The 23,747-nt window shown below is 41.5% G+C and overlaps 1 protein-coding gene across 1 annotated transcript in view; it reads right to left on the reverse strand.

Annotated features, from left to right (window-relative positions):
- PLEKHG1 (pleckstrin homology and RhoGEF domain containing G1) overlaps positions 1–23,747 on the reverse strand; it is a 120,600-nt gene that overhangs the window by 43,820 nt on the left and 53,033 nt on the right. Inside the window, exons 4-5 of the mRNA XM_049765320.1 lie at positions 12,464–12,533; positions 3,855–3,901 (exon numbers count right to left, since the gene is read on the reverse strand). Of these exons, the coding sequence (XP_049621277.1) occupies positions 3,855–3,901; positions 12,464–12,533 (117 nt within the window). The remainder of the gene's footprint in view (positions 1–3,854; positions 3,902–12,463; positions 12,534–23,747) is intronic.

The following is a 23,747-nucleotide window of genomic DNA, read 5'->3' on the forward strand; positions in this document are numbered from 1 at the left end:
AGCAATGATCCGTTAGGGTCTATTGCAAATAGATCAAGGGACCATGTGGCGATGGGATCAAAGTGAGACTGGCTGTGTGCAAGGCAAAGTAGCACTTTCTCCCTATACTTTTTCTCTGGCCCCTCTGCTGGTCATCTGGAAGACATGAAGGGACAGATCCTAAACGACTCATGCCACCGGCCAATTCTCCTTTGAGAACCTCAGAACAGATTCCATTCTATTTTGAACTGGTTACCCTGGTTTTGAAGATGGACTTGGAAGAAGTGTGTCTTGCTGTGTGTTTTGGCTGCCCTCTACATCTCTGAATCCTCAAAAAAATAATGGAGACTTTTCCCTGGCCCCAAGAATGGGGGAATGGTGAGCACCATGTCCAGATTCAGACAGAAGGAATCATACGGCTGGGCTCATGGAATCACACACATGTCTAAGTTAGACTCTTGAATCTTTTGTGGAGGGATTCAATTGCTCTCATTCCAGGTCAACAAAATGTTTCCAGGATCTATTTGAAATATCAGATAGAGTCAAACAATAAAAAGAATCTCCTTGTAAGAAAATGCAATAGAATCTTCTAATGAAGCTACGTGAATCCTTGTGTTTACTTTTGATTGGAGAATTACCTGTCCAAGTGGGTTTTTATAGTGCCATAAATCAGGGTGTAGGAAGTATTCTTCATCAGGAAGTGGAATGACCTTTCTAAGTTTTTTTTGTTTGTTTCATATTGGGTGCATATACCTGGTAGTGCTTAGGGATCATTACTTGCAATGCTAAGGAGACCAGATACTATAGACCCCACTCACTTCTCAAGCATTGAGGTTGCTCCACACTAATCTATATTTTGGAATTAATGCTCCTTTTTTATTATTATTTTGGGAGTGGACAGTCAACTGTGCACAGGGGCCATTCCTGGTGGTGCTCAGGAGATCATCTCATGTGCTGAGGCTGGAACCTGGGTCTGCTGTATACAAGGCAAGACCTTACCTGCTGTACTATCTCTCCAGCCTGGGTTAAATAAGTGCTGTTTCATTACTGCTTTTAATTTGGTTCTGGCCTTTAAAAATGACAAAGTGGATGGGGCCGAAGTGATGGCACTAGAGGTAAGTTGTCTGCCTTGCAAGCGCTAGCCTAGGACGGACCACGGTTCGATCCCCAGCATCCCATAAGGTCTCCCCAAGCCAGGAGCGATTTCTGAGCACAAAGCCAGGAGTAACCCCTGAAAGTCAAATGGGTATGGCCCCAAAAAACAAACAAAAAAATTGATAAAGTGGGACCAGAGATATGATAGCTCAGTTGGGCCGAAACACATTTTTTTTTGCATGCAGGAGGCCAGGATTCAATGGCTGGGACTGCATGGTCTCCTCCTCTGGGAGTAAAAGCCTGGCATGGAGCTAAGAATAGCTCCCTATCCCTGCTAACAAACAAAAATAGATTATCAACTTGCTAGAAGGCAGGGGATTTTAGTTTTTATTTTCTACCAATGTACCTAAGCTTGAAACCATGCATACTGCATACTGCATACTCTCTCTCTCTCTCTCTCTCTCTCTCTCTCTCTCTCCTCTTATTTTTGGGCTACATCCAGAGATGCTCAGGGGTTACTCCTGGCTCTGCAGCTAGGAATCACTCCTGTTAGTCCTTAGGAAACAATATAGAATGCCGGTATCAAACCTAGGATCTTCAGTGTGCAAGGTAACTGCCCTACTTGCTGTACTATTGTTCCAGACCTGAATGAATATCTTCTTTTTTTTTTTTTTTTTTTTGTCTTTTTTTAACCACACCCGGCTATGCTCAGGGGCTATTCCTAGCTTTGCTCAGGACGCCTTCCTGGCATGCACGGGGGGCCATGTGGGATGCCGGTGACCGAACTCAGGTCAAGCGCGTGCAAGGCAAGCGCCCTACCCGCTGTTCTATCGCTCCGGCCCCTGAATGAATATCTTCAAAATAACCCAGTGACATAAAACACTGCCTTCATTTTGTGCTTAAAAGAAACCTCTTTTGGGGCCGGGAAGGTGGCGCTAGAGGTAAGGTGTCTGCCTTACAAGCGCTAGCCAAGGAACGGACCGCGGTTCGATCCCCTGGCGTCCCATATGGTCCCCCCAAGCCAGGGGTGATTCCTGAGCACATAGTCAGGAGTAACCCCTGAGCGTCAAACGGGTGTGGCCCAAAAAAAAAAAAAGAAACCTCTTTTTTTTTTTTAAATCTTTTTCTGTTTTTTTTTTCTTATTACTCAATTAGAAAAATATGAACATTAGACATCTCAGGCTGCAAATTCCAAAGTATTTCTTCAAATGTCCTTGGAGGACTGAAGTGCATGCAAACACCATCCCTCAAGACCCTCTTATAGTCCAGATTCTTCTAAAGTCAGGCCCATGCTTCATGGATTTGACTGAGTTTGAATGTTCTCCCCTTTCCCACAAAAAGATCTGTTGAGAAACTGAGGGTGGATTCTGGGGTTCTTCAGGATTACAGTGTAGTGAGTTTCAAGTCTAAGAGATTTCATTAGACATTTACAATTTCCAGTTATTGTTCATGTAGTGGAGATAATAATTTTCAGAGAGAACAGTATTGCTTAGGTGAAGCACACAGAATTTAGGTAAAAAAAAAAAAACAACAACAACCCACACACAGTCCAAATGTATTCAATTTACCTCCTGTTTTTCAGAAAACAAAAAAATTACTCAGTGCTTCTCTGAAAATCTACCTTCTTGAAGTGAACAAAGTAAACACCTGCATTGCTTCTAAGACTGCTACTACTTCTAGCTGGTTCACTTCAGCACCCACTCAAGGGTGGTTTCACCCACTTTGGGAAACACTGTCTGAACTTTGGTTGAGTCTGCAAGCTAAGGAAATGGGACCAATGATGGAGCCTTCATGTGACTTTGGTTTGTTTTGCTTTTCAGGAAGGTATATGGCTGGCTAGCGAACAAATCAATCACAGTAGCAGAATCTCCAGACCATTACTTTGAGACTAAAAGACCTTATGGGAAGAACTTGGCCATTAGACAGGCTAAGCCTCATGGGGGAGCCCAAAGCCTAAGAAACTTGGAGAAGATGTTGGATCATGAGATGTATGATGGGAGAAATTTTTGTTCACTTCCTAGCAGGGCCACATCACCATCACAAGAGCCTTGTACAATGACTTGAGCTATGAAAGGCCTCAGTGGCTTCACCATACTATTGGCACTGGGCAGGGTCTGGAGAATTCTTTTTGGAGCGGTGAGCAAAGCCCCTCTTTTATTTCACCCCTTCAGAACTCTTCACTGCCATGAAAGCTCTGTTCAGCAGTGTTTTGCCCAGTTCTGGCTGAGGAACCAATAAGTAGGCAATAAATACCTTGGGGAAGAAAAAGAAATCTGATGTAGGGCTTTCAGTCTGTATTACTGACACTGATAAAACTTTCTTCTGGCTATTGTTTCTCTTGTAGGCAAAGCTAAGGGACCAGCCTGATGTCAGTAAATCCTCACTTTTCCTCTTGTGGACACCATAAAACGTGTATTGAATGTTTCAATTAGATAGCCCAGATGTCTATTCTCCAGTTCTATTAGAGAAACTCAGTACAAGTGCTCCCAGTATTTTCTGACACGTGGCACCCATGAGGAAAGGATTATTGGCAAGGCTTTTTCCAAACACAAGAAGGTCACTGAATTTCCTGTGAAAAGACCTCGAGCAACTTTGGGGGAGCTCTTTAAAAATCTTTCATGATTTTGTTCCCCTAGACTGTTCAGTCTGTTTTCAGGGCTCAGCAAGTTTTTTAGTTCCCCAGTCCTCAGCGCTCTGCTGGTATAGAAACTCCTCCTGACTGGCTGATCTGGAATGCTCTGAGTCAGATCCAGAAACTTCCTACTTGTCCCCATTCCTACCTGGGATAGTTGGTGCAATACTGGGTGTAAATGTGGAAATCTTCACTCTGAAAAGAAACATAAGGAGACTTTACTAGGCAAAGTAGAATCAGCCTCAACATTTATTTGGAACTAACACAAGATCATTCCAACCTTGAACAGCAATTTTCTAAGCTGTTGGGTCTATCTCCCATCCCCCTAGGGACACATCTGTGGCTCTTAAGCTATCTCATTTTCTGCCTGGAACCCACTTAATACACTGGAACTCCTTTGAGACCCACAAACACTGAGCGGCTGCTGTGCTGAGGTGAATCTGTGGGCAAAATGGGAAGAGGGGGCAAAGGTTTCTTCTTATCATCCTTCATGGGATTTGTTGTGTGGGAAAGGATAAATGGGGACATTAAACAGCACATGGAAGAACATGCCAGAAGGCTGTAGGGCATCAGGAAGCTGCCACCTGTTTGAGCATTTGCTTCACTGCTCTGCCCACTGTCTGCCTATCTCTGTTGTTTCGGGTTTCCCAGCCTCTGGAACACAACCAGCAGCTCCTGTCCTGAGCTTCTACATTACTCAGTTCTTAGTGCTCTTATAGCATTTGCCAAAGAATAGTGGCTCTTTCTTCGGGTGGGAGGGGCTGGAGGTTTTGGTACACTGGGAGTTTTCAGAGAGGATCCCCAGCTCCATGTTGAGGGATTTCTTCCCAGTACAACTCAATGAGTATTGGAGATAAAACCCAGGTATCCAGCATGTAAAACATGAACCCAGTCCTTTGGGCTCTTGTTCCAGCTCCCTCCAATTAAAAAAAAAATCCCTGGGGCCCCAAAAGATTGTACAGAAGATAAGGTGTTGATTTGCACGTTGTTCTACCCCCAATTCTGCATACGATCCCCTCCAAGCTCCACCAAGAATTATTTCTGAGCAGAGAACCAAGAGTAAGAGGTGTGGCTCCCAATTAAAAAAATTAGAAAACAAAACAACCTCCCACTCCCTTCCCACCTTCTCTCCGGCCCTGGGCCTTCCTTCCCTCTTTCCTTATCATTTCTGTCTGCCTCAAAGTCATTTGCAATTTTCCCTTATACTGCTAAGAGCAAGAGATCTGTCCATGATGGATGACATGGTCAGAGCCAATTTTTTTTAAGTCTTTGATTGTAAAACTGCCATCAGAAGGAACCATTTAAAGACAGTGAATTAATAACTCCTAAAAATTTAAATGGAATTTTATTATGCTTTTTAGAGGGTGCTCAGGGGCTACTGCAGCTCAGTATTTGGGAATTGTTCTAAGTGATGTTCAGGGAATGAGCCTGGACTCCTTGGTTACAAAGCGTCTGCTCAGCCTGAACTCTCCAGCTGTTAACATATTTCAATTGCCTTCACTTTATTGATCAACGGCTGGAATGAACTCACATTTGACCAATAGCGACCCCTTTTGAAGTAGTCCCAATCCGACTTCCAGCCTTCCAGGAGCTTCCTTGTTTGCTGGTCGGCAGGATGCTCCGACCATCTTGTACATTTTGTACTTACACTTGTTCACAAAGTCCTGGCTCTATTTCTGTTTTAAGGAGAATATGGACCTCACAATCTGAGCACTAGGGATTCTTATCATTTCTAGGCTTTTCCACATCAGAGAGATGGGCAGGGTGTCTTTGTTTCATGTTTCTGACCACACCTGCATAGTTCAGATCTGTCTGCTCAGATCTGTCCCGGAAGTAGTCAGGGACCTCTGGAAATAAAAAATTATGTCTTCCAGCTCTCTCAGCTACCTTCAGGTCCAGGAACATGATGGTTTTTTTTTTGTTTTTGTTTTTTGTTTTGTTTTGTTTTGTTTTTGTCACACCCGGCAGTGCTCAGGGGTTCCTCCTGGCTCTATGCTCAGAAATCCAGAAATCGCTCCTGGAAGGATCAGGGGACCATATGGGATGTCAGATTTGAACCACCATCCTTCTGCATGCAAGGCAAACACCCTACCTCCAGGCTATCTCTCAGGTCCCACAAGATGATTTTTTAAAGAAATATTAAATGCTCTCAGTTCAACTTGTAATTCACATTCAGGACTGCAGCATTTCTTTTGTTTTGTTTTTGTTTTTGTTTTTTGGGCCACACCCAATGATGCTCAGGGGTTACACCTGGCTATGCACTCAGAAATTGCCCCTGGTTTTGGGGAACCATATGGGACGCTAGGGATCGAACCGAAGCCGGTCCTAGGTCAGCTGCTTGCCCTTCCACTGTTCTATTGCTCTGGCCCCAAGACCGTAGTATTTCTAATTCATTTCATTCTTGTCCTGTGTTGTTTTGCTCTGACCAATTTCAGTTTCTAGTGATACTAACATAAATCTTCACTTGTCCTCACAACACACTTAATAATTTTAGACAAACCATGCAAACACCACTAGTGATGACATAATTACTGAAAGCAATTAAAGAGCTATTTACTGAATTTTGTTCGTGGCCTTCTTTAAAATCAGTCAGAATTTCCTCTGTGAGGTTCCGCTACAAACCAAGTAGACAATTAGGCTCCTTGTTAAATCTTGCTTTCGATTTTCAGAGACAGCTTCTCAAAACTTCAATTTTGTCTTGCAATCTTGTGAGATGGGCTCATGGCTTCCCAATCAGCTTTCCAGGCAGAGGCATTTTATAGACTCCTTGTTCTGTACCTTTCTGTTCTAGATCCTTCTCCTCCTTTCTTAATCTTATAGCTTATCTGTAAGCCACACACATTCAAATAAGCAATTTCCTCTAATGCTAGATAAATAAAATCAAATGAGGTCAGCTATTCTCATATAAATGTATATCCCAATTACCTGGAGGGACTGTTTACCTAACCCTCCACCCCTAACCCTAGAATTTCTGAATGGTAAGTCTGAGGTGGGACCTGTGAATTTACATTTTTCTATGTGGTGCATGGGTACAAACTTAGGTTTGCACACAGGAATCCAATGCAAGAAAACATGGACCCATGGACCAAAGAGCTATCTTCTGGGTCTGAGTCTACATTTCCAAAACATTCCTGATGTTGTTACTGCTACTTAATCACCCAAGTCCTGCACTCCTCTCCTACCCAGCACTAGGAGTAGAGAATAAAGACTTCTTTTTTCTGCTTCATAGTATGTCACACTCCATTATTTGGCTATGCCATGGTTTATTCAATCAGTTTCCTGTTTAAGGTTACTTGGGCTTTTTCCAGAGATTTGATAGTTCTGTACTTCAAATTCATTTCTGTACCATGTATGTATATTTCTATATCTTGTCTAATTATAAGTTATAACATCATTGCAATTTTCTGTACACATGTATATGTTTCTACAAATTGTATATGCTATACTATTATTGCAATATAAAATCATAACATTACCCTATTTTTTGGAAGGGCTATATCAGGTGACATGCAGGGTTTACTCCTCCTTTAGCTCTGCACTCAGGAATTACTACTAGTAGTGCTCAGGGAGCTATATGGGATGCCAGGAATCAAACCCAAGTTGGCTGAATGCAAGGCAAATGCCTTACCTGTTGTACTGTCTCTCTGGCCCTTACTCCAAATTTTGGCAGCCATGCCTAGGGGTGTGCTCAGGGCTAGACTTGGTTCTATGCTCAGGATCACTCCTAATGGAGCTGGGGACCATATGTAGCACTGGAACTTAAACTGGGGTTGATAACAGGGCAAAGCATGCACCTGTGCCCCATCTCTCTCCTGATTCATGAGTGGATGTTAGTTGTTCTCTTTTGGAACAAACTTCTGGAAGGAGGACTTCAGTAGTGAAGGTGGATTTGGAGGTCAGGGTGATAGATTCAAACAGATTCTTTGTAAAGCCTGTGCCACTTGACTTTGCCATTACCAAGAGTAGTTTAGTAAAATTTATGCTGCCAAGTTTTTCAAGTGAAGTCATTTAATACATAAATCTTCTATTAGTTGACAACTCCTAAAATAGGAAAATGAAACATTGTGATTTCTAATGTTTCCTGAAAAAAGTTTAAGTGCCATTGGTGGTAGACCTAGAGGTTTTTGTTGTTGTTATTGTTGTTGTTGTTGTTGTTGTTTTTAATTTGGTTTTTGGGCCACGCCTGGTGGTTCTCCAGGGTTACTCCTGGTTTTGCACTCAGGAATTATTCCTGGCAGACTCAGGGACTATTTTGGGTTCTGGGGATTGGACTCAAATTGGTTGCATGCAAAGCAAGATCTCTGCCCACTGTACTATCTCTCAGGCTGCTGGCCCTAGTGCTTGACATGATTCTCTGTTCCTGTAAGATATTCAGGCTATAAGACCACCCATGAACTGCATTCCCCAGCCTCCTTCTCAGACCTTCAGTCTCCAGCCCTCATTCCCTGGGCAAGTATGACAGAGGTAGGGAATTTGCCCCTGGTATTCCAGGTTGAATCTCAGATTGGGGCCTTCCTCTGGATTCGTACACACCTATCCCCTCACTTATTCCAAGTTCTTGCTCCTTTCCTGACTTCTCTGCTGGACCCAGAGTTGAGCGATGTAAGGACAAGTTTCTTAAATGTGGGCACTTTTTGGGTCACTTGAAATATCAAACTTAAGAACAACATCTCCAATAACAACAGGTTAATATGAAATCGCATTTTTTTTTCTTTTGGAGCTGTGCCTAAAGCATTGCACCTAAGCAGAGATTAAACCCAGACTGGCCGTGTGCAAGGAAAATGTTCTACGAGTTATACTATCTCTCCAACACCAGACATCATCATCTTGACCTCCCTCACAAAGCCTCCAGGCTTTGACACATCCAATTGTGTATGTCACGATACTGGGCTCAGTTTTATTTCTATCTTGGGTCTTGATGTAAACTATTAACTTGTTATTTTGGTTTCAAGTTTCTTAGCAGTGCTCAGGGCTTGTTTCTGTTGGTGCTTGAGGGACTGTGTGGCAGTAAGGACTGAACCCAGGTTTCTTGCATACAAAGCACATGCTCAGCCCACTGGTCCTTCTCTTGGACCCTCCTACTACATATTCTCACTAGAACATCAAACACATATTTAATCTTAGATTTACAAGCTCTGTTGACTATTTAAAAATGGTTTTACATTAAAAAAAAGCCCAATATCTTCTACTGAATTCTTAAATGGATTTCTGCCACTCTAATTCCTTCTGAGAAACATCTAAAGGCAAGCAAGGTGAAGAAATAATGCCCTCGCAAAAAGAAGTATTTTCTTTTAGTCATTTTATTCTTTCAAATTACAGTTTAAGATAATATAGAAATGGGAGATTACAGGGCTAGAGAGATAGGTAGGGTGACCTGGAATCCCTATGGTTTCCTGAGTACCCCAAGAGTGATTCCTGAGTCCAGAACCAGGAGTAGCTCCTGAACATCACTGGATATGCCCCTGACACCAAAAATAAAAAAGAGAAATGGGAGATTTAATTATAAAAGACTGAAAATATAAGTTAGGCAGAGTTAGGCCACTGGGCCACCAGCACTCAGTGTTCATGGACTAACTCACCTGGCTGAGGGGACCTATGATTTGAGGGTTTCTTCCACTGCTGGACCTGTCTCTCTCTCCCTCTTACAGTCTCTGTCTCTCCCCTCCGAGCACAGACTCCCACCACACTTTCCACCAGGCCCTAAATTTTCACTGGACACTATAACAAAGTAAGCATCATGGAAGCTTGGTTTTAGATCACACTAAATGGTGCTTGGGGCATATTCCTGGTTCAGTACCCAGAAATTGCTCCTGCCAGTGTTCTGAGAATCAAATCAGAGCCTCCTGCATGCAAAGTATATGCCTTCGGCCCTTTGAGGCATCTTTCTGTCTCCCTCCAATCTCCCCTAAAGTCTTAACATGTAAAGCACATGTGTGTAACATTGACTTAAACTTACTGCAGGGATATAAATAATTACAATCAGCACTTGGAGGATAATTTCAACAGGTGTGTGTGTGTGTGTGTGTGTGTGTGTGTGTGTGTGTGTGTTGTATGTACATACCCTTCAGGGATGGTGAGGGGATGCTGTCTCGGTCAACTAACAGAGGGAGTAAGAGACTGGGAATGGGGGAGGTGAACACAGGAAGCAAAAGTTGAGCCAGATATTTGCAGGCTCCATAAGGAACAGAGAAAAACTCATCCTAGCAACATGTTGGCCTGACCTGGGGACCTATTTCTGCCCGTCTGGAGCAGGGCCTCTGTGATTCCTGACCTCATCCTGAGTGCCTGGTACCATACACAGATTACCCTTTAAGTGGGTAACCTCCATGCACCCCAAAAGTGAGGTCAGTGCCACAGTGGATGTTAGTTTGGGATTCCAACTGAAGCCCCAACCTGCCCCAGCGCCTCTCTCTCTCACTTGGCCACTCAATGAGAGTGATTTTCTGTTCCTCGGTGGTGGTTCCAAGGGCATTACAGCGCCTCCCTCTGTTTTGGGGTGCTGAGTGAGAAGCAGGCCGTGCCAGGATATACCTGCCCTCCTCCTGCTGTCAGGGGAAAGTGGTGTGCTCCAGTGAGTCGCTACTGAAACTTGGCACCATTACAATGTAAAGGAAGATTGGGGAGTTGGCAGCGGAGCCCATAAACAGACTTTTATGTGAGTAATTAAACCTGAGCTCAGCATATGCTGGATCATCTTTAATCAACTTGTGATTACAGTCACCAGTAAAATCTCCGAGGTTTCCGAAAGCTGGGCTGTTGTTTATGCTGTGGTATTTGAACCATATCATGTCCAATAGCTTCAGCCTGTCTTTGGATCCTTCCTCCTCTTTTGCTTTCCTCTTTTTTGTTTTGTTTGTTTGTTTTTGTCTTGGGGCCACACCTGGCAGTGCTCAGGAGTTACTTCTGGTAGGCTCTGGAGACCATCTGGGATGCTGGGGATAGAACCTGGGTTGGCTGCACACAAGGGAAGTGCCTTATCCACTGTATTATCATTTGGTACCACTTTCCTCTTTTTTAAAAGGACCTTCCAAGAAGACTGAAGAAAGTTCATGAACAGAATTGTGTGAACACAGATTTACCCCCAACCCCCAAATCAGACGCATCCAGCAACTACCACAAGGAGCTACAGTTCAGGCAAACTAGAGTGTGGGGTGCAGAGCAATGATTGCCCGAGATGTGACCCCAGGGGAGAAATAGGCACCAGATCAGGCCATGAAGATTGAAATGAAGTTCAAATCTTCAAGTGATCCAAAAGCACCCTGGTGAACTTTGCTTGAACCTTGGCATGTTTGAAACAGCACCTGAGCAGAGATCACACCCATGTCTACTGCAAAATCATTGCTGAGAGAGGTTTGCTAAACCCAAGCTGCTGGATTTTGAAGAGAAAATGGGAGTGATACTACAGGTAGGGTCAGGAGGCAGCATGCGAAGATGCAAAGAGAAAGCTGCCATGTGCATCTTAGAACTCAATCTCCGAATCAGCTATTTCAGAGGATCTGTCCTGGGGGCTTTCACTCAAAAGCTTTACTTGTATCTGGCATTTTTCCTTTTTCTTTCGGCTTTGGGCCACCTCTGGTGGTGCTCAGGGGTTATTCCTGGCTCTGCACTCAAGAATTACTCCTGGTGGGCTCAGGGGAACATGTGGGATGCTGGATACAAAACATGGGTCAACTGTGTGCAAGGTCCTTCATATTGTATTATTGCTCTGGCTGCATATTTTCATATTTTTCTGAGCCATTAATCCTGCTTAGGGAATGAAAAAGCAGGAGAGGCTGAAAAGTTGAATAAGGAGGCCTGGGTTCGATCCTTTGCACCCACTGAGCATAGTACTAGTAGTAGTCCTTGAGCACTGCTAGGCTATATACCCCAATCCTCAACTCATACCCAGCATATTGACATATCTGACCCCTACAAAAAAAAGCATAAACATGAATGTCTTATTTTTTTTTTCCAATGTACTCAATGTTGAATTGAGGCAAGTATTTTAACCCTGAGCCACTGCTGGACCCAAGAGCACCATTCTAAGATATAAGAAGTTGATTCTACTGCTCTTTATTCCCTAAATGATAATTATACAGCCTATGCAAGTACCACATATAACCTGTAAAGCTTTTATAGTCAAACAAATTTTACAACTGCTCTGGCTGTATTTTTCATGTGTTTTATATTTCCAATAGAGGAGATGCAAACAGTTGTCAAGCACACATTTGTCATCATTCAGTTCAAAAGGTTTGGCATGTGCCTGTTAATTTAATACAAGTTTCCTGAGGAATATTCTATTATCACACCAAATGCTCTATCTAAAGGTCTGAGTCTCCTGAGCCAGAAGAGTGTGACCTTATGGTTCTTTTGATCTGCGTCAACTCATGGCCAGTTGGCACGTATACAATGTATAGCTCAATTAAAGGACAGGCCTGTTAGAAAATGGCAGTTTGCTACAAGATGGCTGTGCTTATGCCAAGACTGTGAGGGAGAATCTGGCTCCCTACATTTTTCTACTCTGGATGATCCTCTCTGCAAACTGGCTTAATAGTTAGATTCCAATCTTTTAGCGATTTGACAAATTTTTGAACAAATTCAAAATTAGCATCTCCTAATTTACTGAGGACAGTAACTGCATTTTCTTTGCTAGTAACACACACTCATATCAACAAATATTAATATTGGGTGACATTAATCCAACATGGAATGTAGCCATCATTTAACTTTAAAATGAAATATCTGTCTTGGTTGGCTCAGAGAAATGAGTCCACTTACCTTGGACACAAAACATTCTGCTATGGCCACTGGATCATTTTCACAGTTTTCCAAATCTTGCAGAAGTTCACTAATAAAAAGATAGGAGGCAGAAAGTATTAGATGAGTCTCACAATAACAATTTATTTATATCACTTAGCTTTCTGAACACTTATGTGACACTGACAAGAAATGGTCTTTGGGGGCCGGAGAGATAGCATGGAGGTAGACCATTTAACTTACATGCAGAAGGACAGTGATTCGAATCCCGGCATCTCATATGGTTCCTAGAGTCTGCCAGGAGTGGTTTCTGAGCATAGAGCCAAGAGTAACCCCTGAGCACTGCTAGGTGTGACCCAAAAACCAAAACCAAAACCAAAAACAAAAAAAAAAAGGAAAAAAAGAAATGGTCTTTGTTTTTGTTTTTTTGGGCCACACCTCACACCTTTCAGTGCTTACAGGGTTACTCCTGGTTCTGTGCTCAGGGGTCATTACTGGCTGTACTCTGGGGCCATATGGGATGCTGGCATAGAACTGGGGTTGGCTACATATGAGGCAAATACCCTAATCACCGTGCTATGGCTCCAGTCCTAAGAAATAGTTCTTCATTGGAACTTTGGAGACTATTGTCTTTGGAACCAAACTAACATCTAAAGGTCAGTTGGAAGAGAAATTCACAAGTCCTGTTGTCCTTTCCATGTCTGTCCCTGTCTGAGCACATGTTCCACATGCACTCATTCTCTAGAGAGCAAGGCAGAGAGCAAGGCATGAAGAATAAGCATGTCAAGTGAACAAAGTAACATATGTGTTTGTATCTTTGAGTTTGAGATTCATTAGAAGTCATGCTCAGTGGAAAAATAATCACACTAATAAATCTAAAATTAAAGATGGCCAAGAGTGCTCTGCATAGATAATATCTCTCCTTAGATGTAATTGTGTGTGTATGGAGGAGAGGGGGCAACACACAGCAGTGGGATTAGGATTATTTTTCGCTCTGCACTCAGGAGTGACTCCTGGTGATGGTAGGGGTTAGGATTAGTGGTGCCAGATATTCAAACCAGAGTTGTATGCCTGCAAGTTAAGTATTTTATTTCATTAAGTACTATCTAGCCAGCTCCCCTCAGCTGCAATTTATACCACTTTTAATGGTTTATTATTTTAAGTAACCTTATATGATACTTCACTGTATGGATATACTATAATTAATTTACTACAGGATGAAATTATATAAATGAAATTGTTAGATTAAGGACCATTATCAGTGTAACAGTTAATACATTTCTAAGTTGCATTACAACTAGTTCTATTAATGTAATCTATATTTTACTATGTTGAACAATTTTTTGGTCCTACCCATCAATGCTCTGGGGTTACTCCTTGGCTCTTCAGTCAGGAATTACTCGTGGTGGTGCTCAGGGAACCATATAAAATGCTGGAATCGAACCTGGAAGGCCTCCATCCCCTATACCCACTAATGCTCAGAGTTTACTCCAGGCTCTGTGTTCAGGGATTACTCTTGTTGGGCTTGGAGATCATATGTGGTTCCAGGAATTGAACCTGGGTCAGAACCAAGTCAAGCACATTACTCACTATATTATTGTCCTGGCTCAAACTTTTTTCCTTTTTCTCTGATCATTTCATCGTAAGTCTAGCATATATTAATAAAAGTAACTTATGTAAAAATAATTTTATAATTATACAATTTTATAAAACAAAAACAAAATTCAGTGAGACCAGTAGCTCTGTTTTATGTTTTTGCAACTTTCTAATGTCCTCCTTAATTGAACATGTTAATTCAATCTGTTGAATCCTATTATTTTGGTTGAAGTACATAGAAAAAAATATCATGCCTCTAACAGACATGTCATTGTGAAAGGAGAAGCATTTTAATGGTTTGTTCAGATGAGTGTGGACTGTCATCTTTAACATGACCTTGACATGACTTAATTATTGGGGTTTATTAACATTTCTTAGCAACTTATTGGATCCAAAACCTGAGAGTGTACGGCAGACTCTAGCACTACACCAGAATGGAGTGGGGATCAAGTCTCTCTGCATCAGGAAAGCTAATGTACAACTCCAGGGTACACAAGCAGGAAAGAAAGAGTAACTCAGAGACTATTTTATGCTAAAAGCTAAATACCTACATCCAGAATTTGGGTGTTTTCCCTTTGCTTTGAGGAATCATTCCAAGCATTTATTTCTTTCTAAATAGGACTGAAAATAAATATCATGCTAAGCTTTACTTCTTGAACTGGGTGAGTAATCTGCTACAGAACATATTACATGCACATAATCTTTCACCACTGATGGGAACTCAAATGCAGGAACTGTATTTTGACCTTGATTCTGCTGCCTTAATCAGGAATGGCCTCACCCCTTCCGTTCTCCAAACAACGACAAGCACTACTTCCTTTTCCCACCTCACTGGGCCAGTTGACATCTGAACTTGTTGTGTCCACTGAGGTCCATGTGCTTGGGCAGGGTTGGAAGGGCTGGATGTCTATTAATTTCAGTAATGCAACAGTCTGAGGTGTGTGTGTGTGTGTGTGTGTGTGTGTGTGCCGTAATGCAATGCAACAGTCTGAGGTGTGTGTGTGTGTGTGTGTGTGTGTGTGTGTGTGTGTGTGTGCTAGAGAGATAGTATAGCAGGTAAGGACCTTTCCTTGCATGTGGTAGATTTAGGTTTAATCCCAAAGGGTCCCCTGAACCTACCAGAAGTGATTCCTAAGTGCAAAGCCAGAAGTGAACTCTGAGCATCACCAGGTGTGGACCATAAACAATAACAAAAATCTGTTTGTGGACAAAACTATTTCTACCAGGGATCTGAGAAATAGTCCAGGGGTTAAGCAAGTTTCCCTTAAATGTGGTCAATTCTGTTTGTCATGCCACCTGAGTACAGCGATATGAGTACACTCTGAGCATTGCCAGGTGTGGCTCCAATATATATATATATATTATATTATACATATATATAATATATATATATATATAATATAATATATAATATAATAATAATATAATATATATAATATATAATATTATATATATATTATATATAATATATAATATATATATTATAATATAATATATAATATAATAATAATATAATATATATATAATATAATATATATATATATTTGTCCTACCATTATATACAAGTTAAAGATGTTTTTCTTTTTTTCTTTTTTTGGGGGCATACCTGGTAGTACACAGAGGTTATTTCTGGCAGGGCTGAGGGACCATATGGGATATTGGGGATTAAACCCAGGTCAGGAGATAGTACAGCAATCATGCTTAATGTGCACCAGACTTGGGTTTTATTTCTGTTCCCACATGGTATGTTGAGCATCACTATGTGCAGCCCTGTAGTTCCCCAGTGCTTCCAGAAGGGTCCTGGGTATTTCTGGTACTTCAGGGCCTCAGCAACATCATAGCCTTTGGCCCTTTTCAACCAATGACCCAATTGGCCAAGTCTGTGGTACCCAGAGTTCCTGAACATTGTCTCATAAGGACCCTCCTAAAAGTACTAAAGATAGCCACCCTTATATTTAATTCCTATTCTTTTATGTCTCCATGATTCATTTTACTTTTTAATGAAATATGTTGCAAGGTTTATTAGCTTTTTTTAATTTTTAAAAATTTTTTATTTTTAATTATGAGAACAAAGATGCAAAGAAATAGGACAAGGTAAAGTTATAGTGGAAGGACAATCACCCATAATACAATTCTCAGAAGTCCCCTTGCTGATATCTTAACTTTGAACTTTCAGCCAAAGAACATTAAGATAAATAAAACAGAATCCATGTACAATTACTTTGTCCCTCAAGTCCCCAGATTGTAACACATTATAATATTTCTTAACAGCACACAAGGCAATCTAAAGCCATAAAACTTACGTAACTCCTTAAACATTAGAGGCACAGTATTTTTTACATTTCCATGTACATGTACATTAGCTTAAGTTAACCTCAAATTTTAAGTGGTTTTTTTTTTTAAGGATTAGTCAAAGGAGCACAGTAAAAACGGTGTTAGAGTGGCAATTATTGTTTGCATAGGCCCACCAAAATATGAGGGGCATGGAAAAGAAAAACCTTGGCCTAAATACAAAGAGACCCTACCCCTGAAGTTTCCTGGCATAAGACCAACTCTAGGCTCCAGGCAAGCTAGATCGTCCAATCCAAGACATTGTCTGTAGTGCCAACACACTTTTATTTTTCACACAGTCTCTGTTGTTGGTATCATGTTTCTGTATTAAAGATCCTGGAATCTGCATATCCTACATTGAAGTCAGGATGTAGAGCGTCCTCTCATTTCACCTCACCATTAAAGGGCAATGCAGGGAGCCCTGTCCTGTAAGCAGGTCATTGTTGTTGTTAAGTCTTCTCAGTGTTAAGGGAAGTCTCTTTTGAGCAGGTCGATGTCTGAGCAATGGTAGGGTCTTACATGGTAGAGGATTGATTCCAGGTGATGTTATAGACAAACCTGGATGTTTTGTGGATGGCTTCCCTGGTTCAGGGGTGAATGGAAAATGTCCTTTCTTCTGAGGCCTGTGCCAGGTCGTTATGTCAATGTTCGGGGTGTAAGGTCCCTTTGCACTACAAGATTTGTGTGTTTCAATCTCTATTAGATAGGATCTTATTTGTATGTATAATATTTTCCCATTTTAATGTGCCTATGCAAAAAAGGAGCAATGCCACGTGGCGTTATTGGCGCATATGGAGGCCATAAGAACAAGTCCAACAATCCCCATGACATGGTTTAATCATAAGCATTAAACTGGGGGACTCTTTCACCAAAATTCCTTGTTGAACAGCTCATAAAGAGAAGATAAAAAGTGGTTTGAATCGTCACTGTATAAGAGAATATTTAGGAAGACTTATAGCTGTCAGAGAAAAAACACAAAATATTTGAAAGAAATACATGTCCATTTTATGTCTTTTGAAACAGTTTGGGGTTGTTACACACAATGCATGGCTTTGGTCTGTGATTAGGATTGTGCAGTACTGAAGTTAAAAAGAGTAATGTGCGTTAGTGATGTTTGGGGGGGTGAGAGAGTTAAGGAGTAAAAATGAGCTTTGTAGGGGTGTGGGAAAGGGCAGAATACAAAATGGACATTCTGGATATGCAAAACATAACATAAAGATAAGGAATGGTCTTAATACACGCAGTGCGCGCTGGGGCACTAGCCCCCACACGGTTTTCCATATGTAGACTGGTCAGAAATTGCCAGTGACAAACTTAGCACAACCGAGCAAATCTCAGCACACCCCAAGTTAGGACCCACCATTTCTGGCCACCTGGGCTGGAACCCCAGAAGGCCTGGAGGCAGAGGGCAGAAGAGGGGAAGGCTGGGGGCTTATCAAGGCACCCAAGTTAGGGAGAAGGCCTTCCACATGGGGTCTCCCCAAACCCCATGCCGGCTAGTGCTAGCCTCCAGCTCAAGAGAGGATCGATAGAGAGCCAGAAGCCAGGATCTGTCCGCCCTCCACCCTGTGCCCTTCCCACCCTAGAACTGAGGGAAGAGCGGGGAAAGCTTGGGACCCCATCCAGGAGGGACCCCCCGACACCCACCTTGTCTGGCCGCCTGGGCTGCCACCCCAGAAGGCCTGGAGGCCGGGGGCAGAAGAGGGGAAGGCTGGGGGCCTATCAAGGCTCCCAGCGCACCCAAGTTAGGGAGAAGGCCTTCCACATAGGGTCTCCCCAAACCCCATGCCGGCTAGAGCTAGCCTCCAGTTCGATTTATTAGCTTTTAAGCAGACATGATATTACGTCCCTATGTAATATTATAAACACATAAACATAGATAAAAGAATTACAGAACTGTTTATATAGGTTATTGGTAAAGTACTAAAGGGCAATTTTAAAAGAGTCAATTTTGTTTTCTAGTTTTCTGATTTTCAATTGGTGGTTGGTGCTCAGGTACATGTGATATCCAGAATTAAACCCTGGACCCTTCATGTAAGCCATATGTCCTAAACTGGAGAGATAAAAGAAGGGTTTAAGTGCTTGTTTTGCATGTGGCTGATTCTGATTTGACTCCCAGGATCACATACTGTCCCTTGAACACCACCAGTAGCGAACTCTGAGCACAGAACTAGGAAGAAATTCTGAACATGGTCAGGTGTGACCCTAAACCAAAAGCCAGAAACAAAACCACCACCAAACAAAAATTATGTGCTTACAGCCCACTGAGTTATCTTCCAAAATTCCTATGGACACTTAGTCATAACTTTTTTGCCTCTCTTAAATCATAACACAATTTTAAATCAAGAGTCAAATGATGATTCCCAACATTCAAGGCCTACAGACACTACAAAAGAATGGTGTGTATATCAATATTATTTTTATCAGCCATGTAATTAAGGTATAATTTATATATGGCAAAATGCATTCCTTAGAGCACATGTATATACTTCTAAATCTAATCTCATGATTAATTTTCATAATTACCTTTCATGGGAGGGAAAAATGCATGGTTCAAATGGAATTTTTTTATCTAAAGACATATGTTACTTGCTCAGTGAAACTTTCACTAGCTCTCCCCAGCAAAATTAATTGCATGTTCCCTGCAGTTTTTAAAGCAGTTTTGCTTATTCCTTAATTAGATGACTTATTGCCTCTCTGGTCCCATGGTAGAAGTCATTCTTCAGCCACCCTAGATTTAGATTAGCATTTTCCATATTGAAGTGACTCACTGAGATATACTGATAAGAGAGAAAGAATTGAGGGAAAAGGATAAAGTATTCTCCTCTTTTGAAAAATGAAAGAAACTCAGACTATTTCCATTTGATTAAGAAACAACTTAAAGGGGCCGGGCGGTGGCGCTAGAGGCAAGGTGCCTGCCTTGCCTGCGCTAGCCTTGGACGGACAGCGGTTTGATCCCCCAGCGTCCGATATGGTCCCCCCAAGCCAGGAGCAACTTCTGAGCACATAGACAGGAGTAACCCCTGAGCATTACCGGGTGTGGCCCAAAAACCAAAAAAAAAAAAAAAAAGAAACAACTTAAAAATATAAATTCAGGGGCCGGGTAGGTGGCGCTGGAGGTAAGGTGTCTGCCTTGTAAGCGCTAGCCAAGGAAGGACCGCGGTTCGATCCCCCGGCGTCCCATATGGTCCCCCCATGCCAGGGGCGATTTCTGAGCACATAGCCAGGAGTAACCCCTGAGCGTCAAACGGGTGTGGCCCAAAAACCAAAAAAAAAAAAAATATATATATATATATATATATATATATATATATATATATATATATATATATATATATATATATAAATTCAATAGAAGAAATAGCTTTTGTTTCCTCACTCTTCAAGAAACATTTAAGTTCGAGGAGCCAGAGTGGTGGTGCGGAGTGGTAAGGTGTCTATCTTGCCTGCACTAGCCTAGGATGGTCCCCCAAGCCAGGAGTGATTTCTGAGAGCATAGCCAGGAGTAACCCCTGAGCATCACTAGGTGTGGCCCCCCAAAATAAACAAACAAAAGAAACATTTAAGTTTGAGTTTTAGACCACCTCCTCTCTCCAGGAGAAGGATGATAGAGAAAGTGCTGGCCCTGCTCCTTTAGTGAGCAGAAATAAAAAGCCTTGAGATTCTGGGGGCAAATTCAAAAGCAGGGAAAGTGCTTTCTTTGGACTGACCTAGTTTCTGACTAGTAGAGAATTAATTCCAGACACTAAACCAAAGGCTTAAATTTAGAGCGATCCCAGGAATGAGGAAACAAAGAGGAACTTGGCTACAAAAAAGAAAACAAAAATGGAATCTTAATTATATTGGAAAACATTTCATGTTGGAAGGTTTTGTGACATAAAAATTGAAATAGAGTCATATAGTAAAACTAAACACTGACAGTTCAAGAAGTGAAATTTTATACTACTGTCACTTATATACATGTATGAAAAATGCTTTGAAAAATACAAAGAGGAAGGCCAGGGATACATATAGCTCAGCATCTGAATGCTTGCCTTGTAAGGGCGAATTCCAGGGTTCAATTCTCTAGTACTGGACATCAAAATTAAGTACATGGACGGACTTCAGGATGTTGTTTCATGGTACAACACACTTACATTAAGACTGAATCTCTGGGGCCCAGAGAGATAGCACAGCGGTGTTTGCTTTGCAAGCAGTCAATCCAGGACCAAAGGTGGTTGGTTCGAATCCCGGTGTCCCATATGGTCCCCTACGCCGGCCAGGAGCTATTTCTGAGCAGACAGCCAGGAGTAACCCCTGAGCAACGCCGGGTGTGACCCAAAAACCAAAAAAAAAAAAAGACTGAATCTCTGGATTCAGACTCTTACAGTGCAAAAACAAGTAAAAAAATAATTGAACAAATCAAATGAGTTAGTGTTTAAATAAAAAACATAGTGTCCAGGTAGGATGTACTCTAGTTATGTATTATTCAGATCAGAGCATATTAATGTAAGCTAGCACAATATAAACTGGAGAAAATCATATGTTAATTTTATCCCATTAAATTTATATAGTAAGAAATGTATTCTATTATTTATAACAAGTAAATAATACAATTTGGCAGTTCTCAGGGATTACTCTTGGCTCTGGATTCAGGGGTTTCCTCATGGCCCCTTGAAGGACTATATGGTCCTATATGGTGAAGATCTATATGATGCTGGGAATTGAACTACAGTTGACATATGCTTATTAAATTTTTTCAATTCCCTGTACTCAACCTATATGCTAATTTTCCGAAAGCAGATTAAACATACAAAACAATTTAACTTTCTTAACAAAATCTTGAAACAATAGTTACAAGTGTTCATCTAAATCTATTAGCAAACATCTTGCTTAAAGGTAAATCATTTGAGCATTCCTGATAAAATAGGATGCTGACATCTAATCAACATTGAATGGGAACATGTACCCAAAGTCATATGATAAGAAAAAACAACAGAGTTGAAAAACCTTAAAAGACACCAAAGTTCAGAGATAGTACAGACAGGGTAGGGCACTTGCCTTCCGTGTGGCCAATCCAGATTTTATCCCTGACACCCTATGTAGTCTCCTGAGACTGCCAGATCTCTGACTGCAGAGCCAAGAGTAGGCCCTGAACACCACCAGTATGACTCAAAACTCAAACTCAAAATCAAACAAAAATGAAAATTAAAGACACCAGGGCCAGATAGCATGCTGGATAGGGAATTTACCTTGCACACTGCCTACACAGGGGTTTTTGTTTTGTTTCGTTTTTCTTTTGTTTTTAGCCACACCTGGCACTGCTTAAAAGTTACTCCTTTCTCTGCACTGAAGAATTATTCCTGGCAGTGCTGGGGAAACCATATGGGATGCCAGGGTTCGAACCTGAGTCAGCAGCAAGCGAAACAAGCACCTGCTCTATTATCACTCTGGCATCTTACCTAGGCATCCCATAGCGTTCCCCAGAACCACCAGAAGAGGTTTATGAACAAAGAGCCAGAAGTAAGCCCTGAGAACCACTGGGTGTGGTTAAATAACCATAATAAATATTAATAAAAGAAACCAAAAATCACATATTCAGAGACACTATCCAGAAAAATTCCAAAGGATCTATAAATTAATATGAGAACAAAAAGGATAGTTGAGAAAGTTGTTGGATATAGTCTTAACATGTCAGAATTGTGGTTTTGATATAAAGATATTAAAAACAGGGCTGGAGAGATAGTACAGTAGGTAGGGTACTTGCCAACATGTGTCCAACCTGGGTTCAATCCCTACCTCCAGCATTCCAAACGATTCCTCCAAGCACTGTCAAGAGTGATCCCTAAGCACAGAGCCAGTAATAAACCCTGAGAACAATTGGGTATGGCCCTACAACAAAATAAAATATTTCCAGAAGACAAGAATAGTTAATTAGAAAAACCATTCTACACAATATAACATCAGAGATGGATAGAGAGTTCTATGGGCTAAGCAACATACTTTGCATACAGGAAGCCCAGGTTTAATGTCCTCCACTGCATGGTCCCCAGAATCATGCTAAGAGTAGCCTCTGAGCACTGCCAGGTATGACTCAAAAATTAGAGATGAAAGAGGGAAAATTTTTACTTAGTGTATATAGCACATCCCTTATATGTAAGAGGGTCTGGGTTTGAACCTTACCCCCAACTTACCCCAAATACATACACAAGAACAAATGAAAATTTTAGGAGCTAAGGGAAATAGACTCAAAGGACTGGAGTATATGACCAGCATGCAAGAGCTCTGAATTCAATCCCTAGCACCACATCCCTTGCCTTTCCTCTGCCACGTATGACCCTGGCGGCCTCCAGCACCACATCATCAGGCCAAAGCATGAACCATCATACCCACAAATCTGGGGAAGCATTAACAGGGTGGGCCCTTGGGCCTTGAGCATTGCTTGGATGTCTCCTATGTGCGTGAAAGTGACAGGAATCATGAAAGATTATTATAGGATGTTTTACAAAAGACTTGACTACTGAGATATATATGCTCAGACAGAATGATCTATATTGCTAAGCATCAAGCCTGCCAAAATTAATCTATAAAGAAAATTCTACTCAATTCCCAACAGATTTTTTTCATGGAATTTGACAAGCTAGTTTCATCAGTTATTCAACAGTGCAGACTCAGGAAGAGCTAAACCAATATTGAAGCATGTTGATGTGGTCTGTGTGATTTGGAGCAGGAAAGGACAAAAAGGCAAATGAGTCAGCAGATCCCAGGATGAGATTCATACATATATGTGACTGTGACATGTAGAAATATGGGCTGAAAGTCAGCATAGGAGGGAGGCACTTTTCTATCAGTGGTGAGGGAAACACTATGGAAGTAAGAATTTGGAATTCTTGTGCCAGAGCTGGTAGGATATTTGTCTTGCACACAGCTGACCTGTGTTCAATCTCTGGAATCTCATACAGTCCCCTGAGCCTAAAAGGAGTAAGTTCTGAGTGCAGAGCCAGGAATAACTCCTGAGCACTGATGGGTGTGGTAAAATATAGAATTTGGAATTCTTATGATACACCATACCTCCATAAATTTAAGTCAGATGAAGACAAATGCAAAAAAGCAAAATTTTAGATTTTTAGGAAAAAACATATGCACAAATTGTAGGACTTGCTTTTAAAAACACAGCACAATATCTACCTACTTTAAAAAGTACACTCATGGAGTCCTGCCAAACCTGTAAATAATCCAACTACTTTCAAAGAGCTCGTGACTGAAGTTCAAAAGACAAGTTCTCATATCAAGAGAGATTTGCAACTCATATCATCTATAAAGATCGGTAGCCACTATTCATCACAATTCCTGTACATTAGTAAGAAAGACCCTGAGCAAAAAATGGACCAATGGATAT

Source organism: Suncus etruscus, chromosome 18 (assembly GCF_024139225.1).
Source record: "Suncus etruscus isolate mSunEtr1 chromosome 18, mSunEtr1.pri.cur, whole genome shotgun sequence".
NCBI classification, from domain to species: Eukaryota; Metazoa; Chordata; class Mammalia; order Eulipotyphla; family Soricidae; genus Suncus; species Suncus etruscus.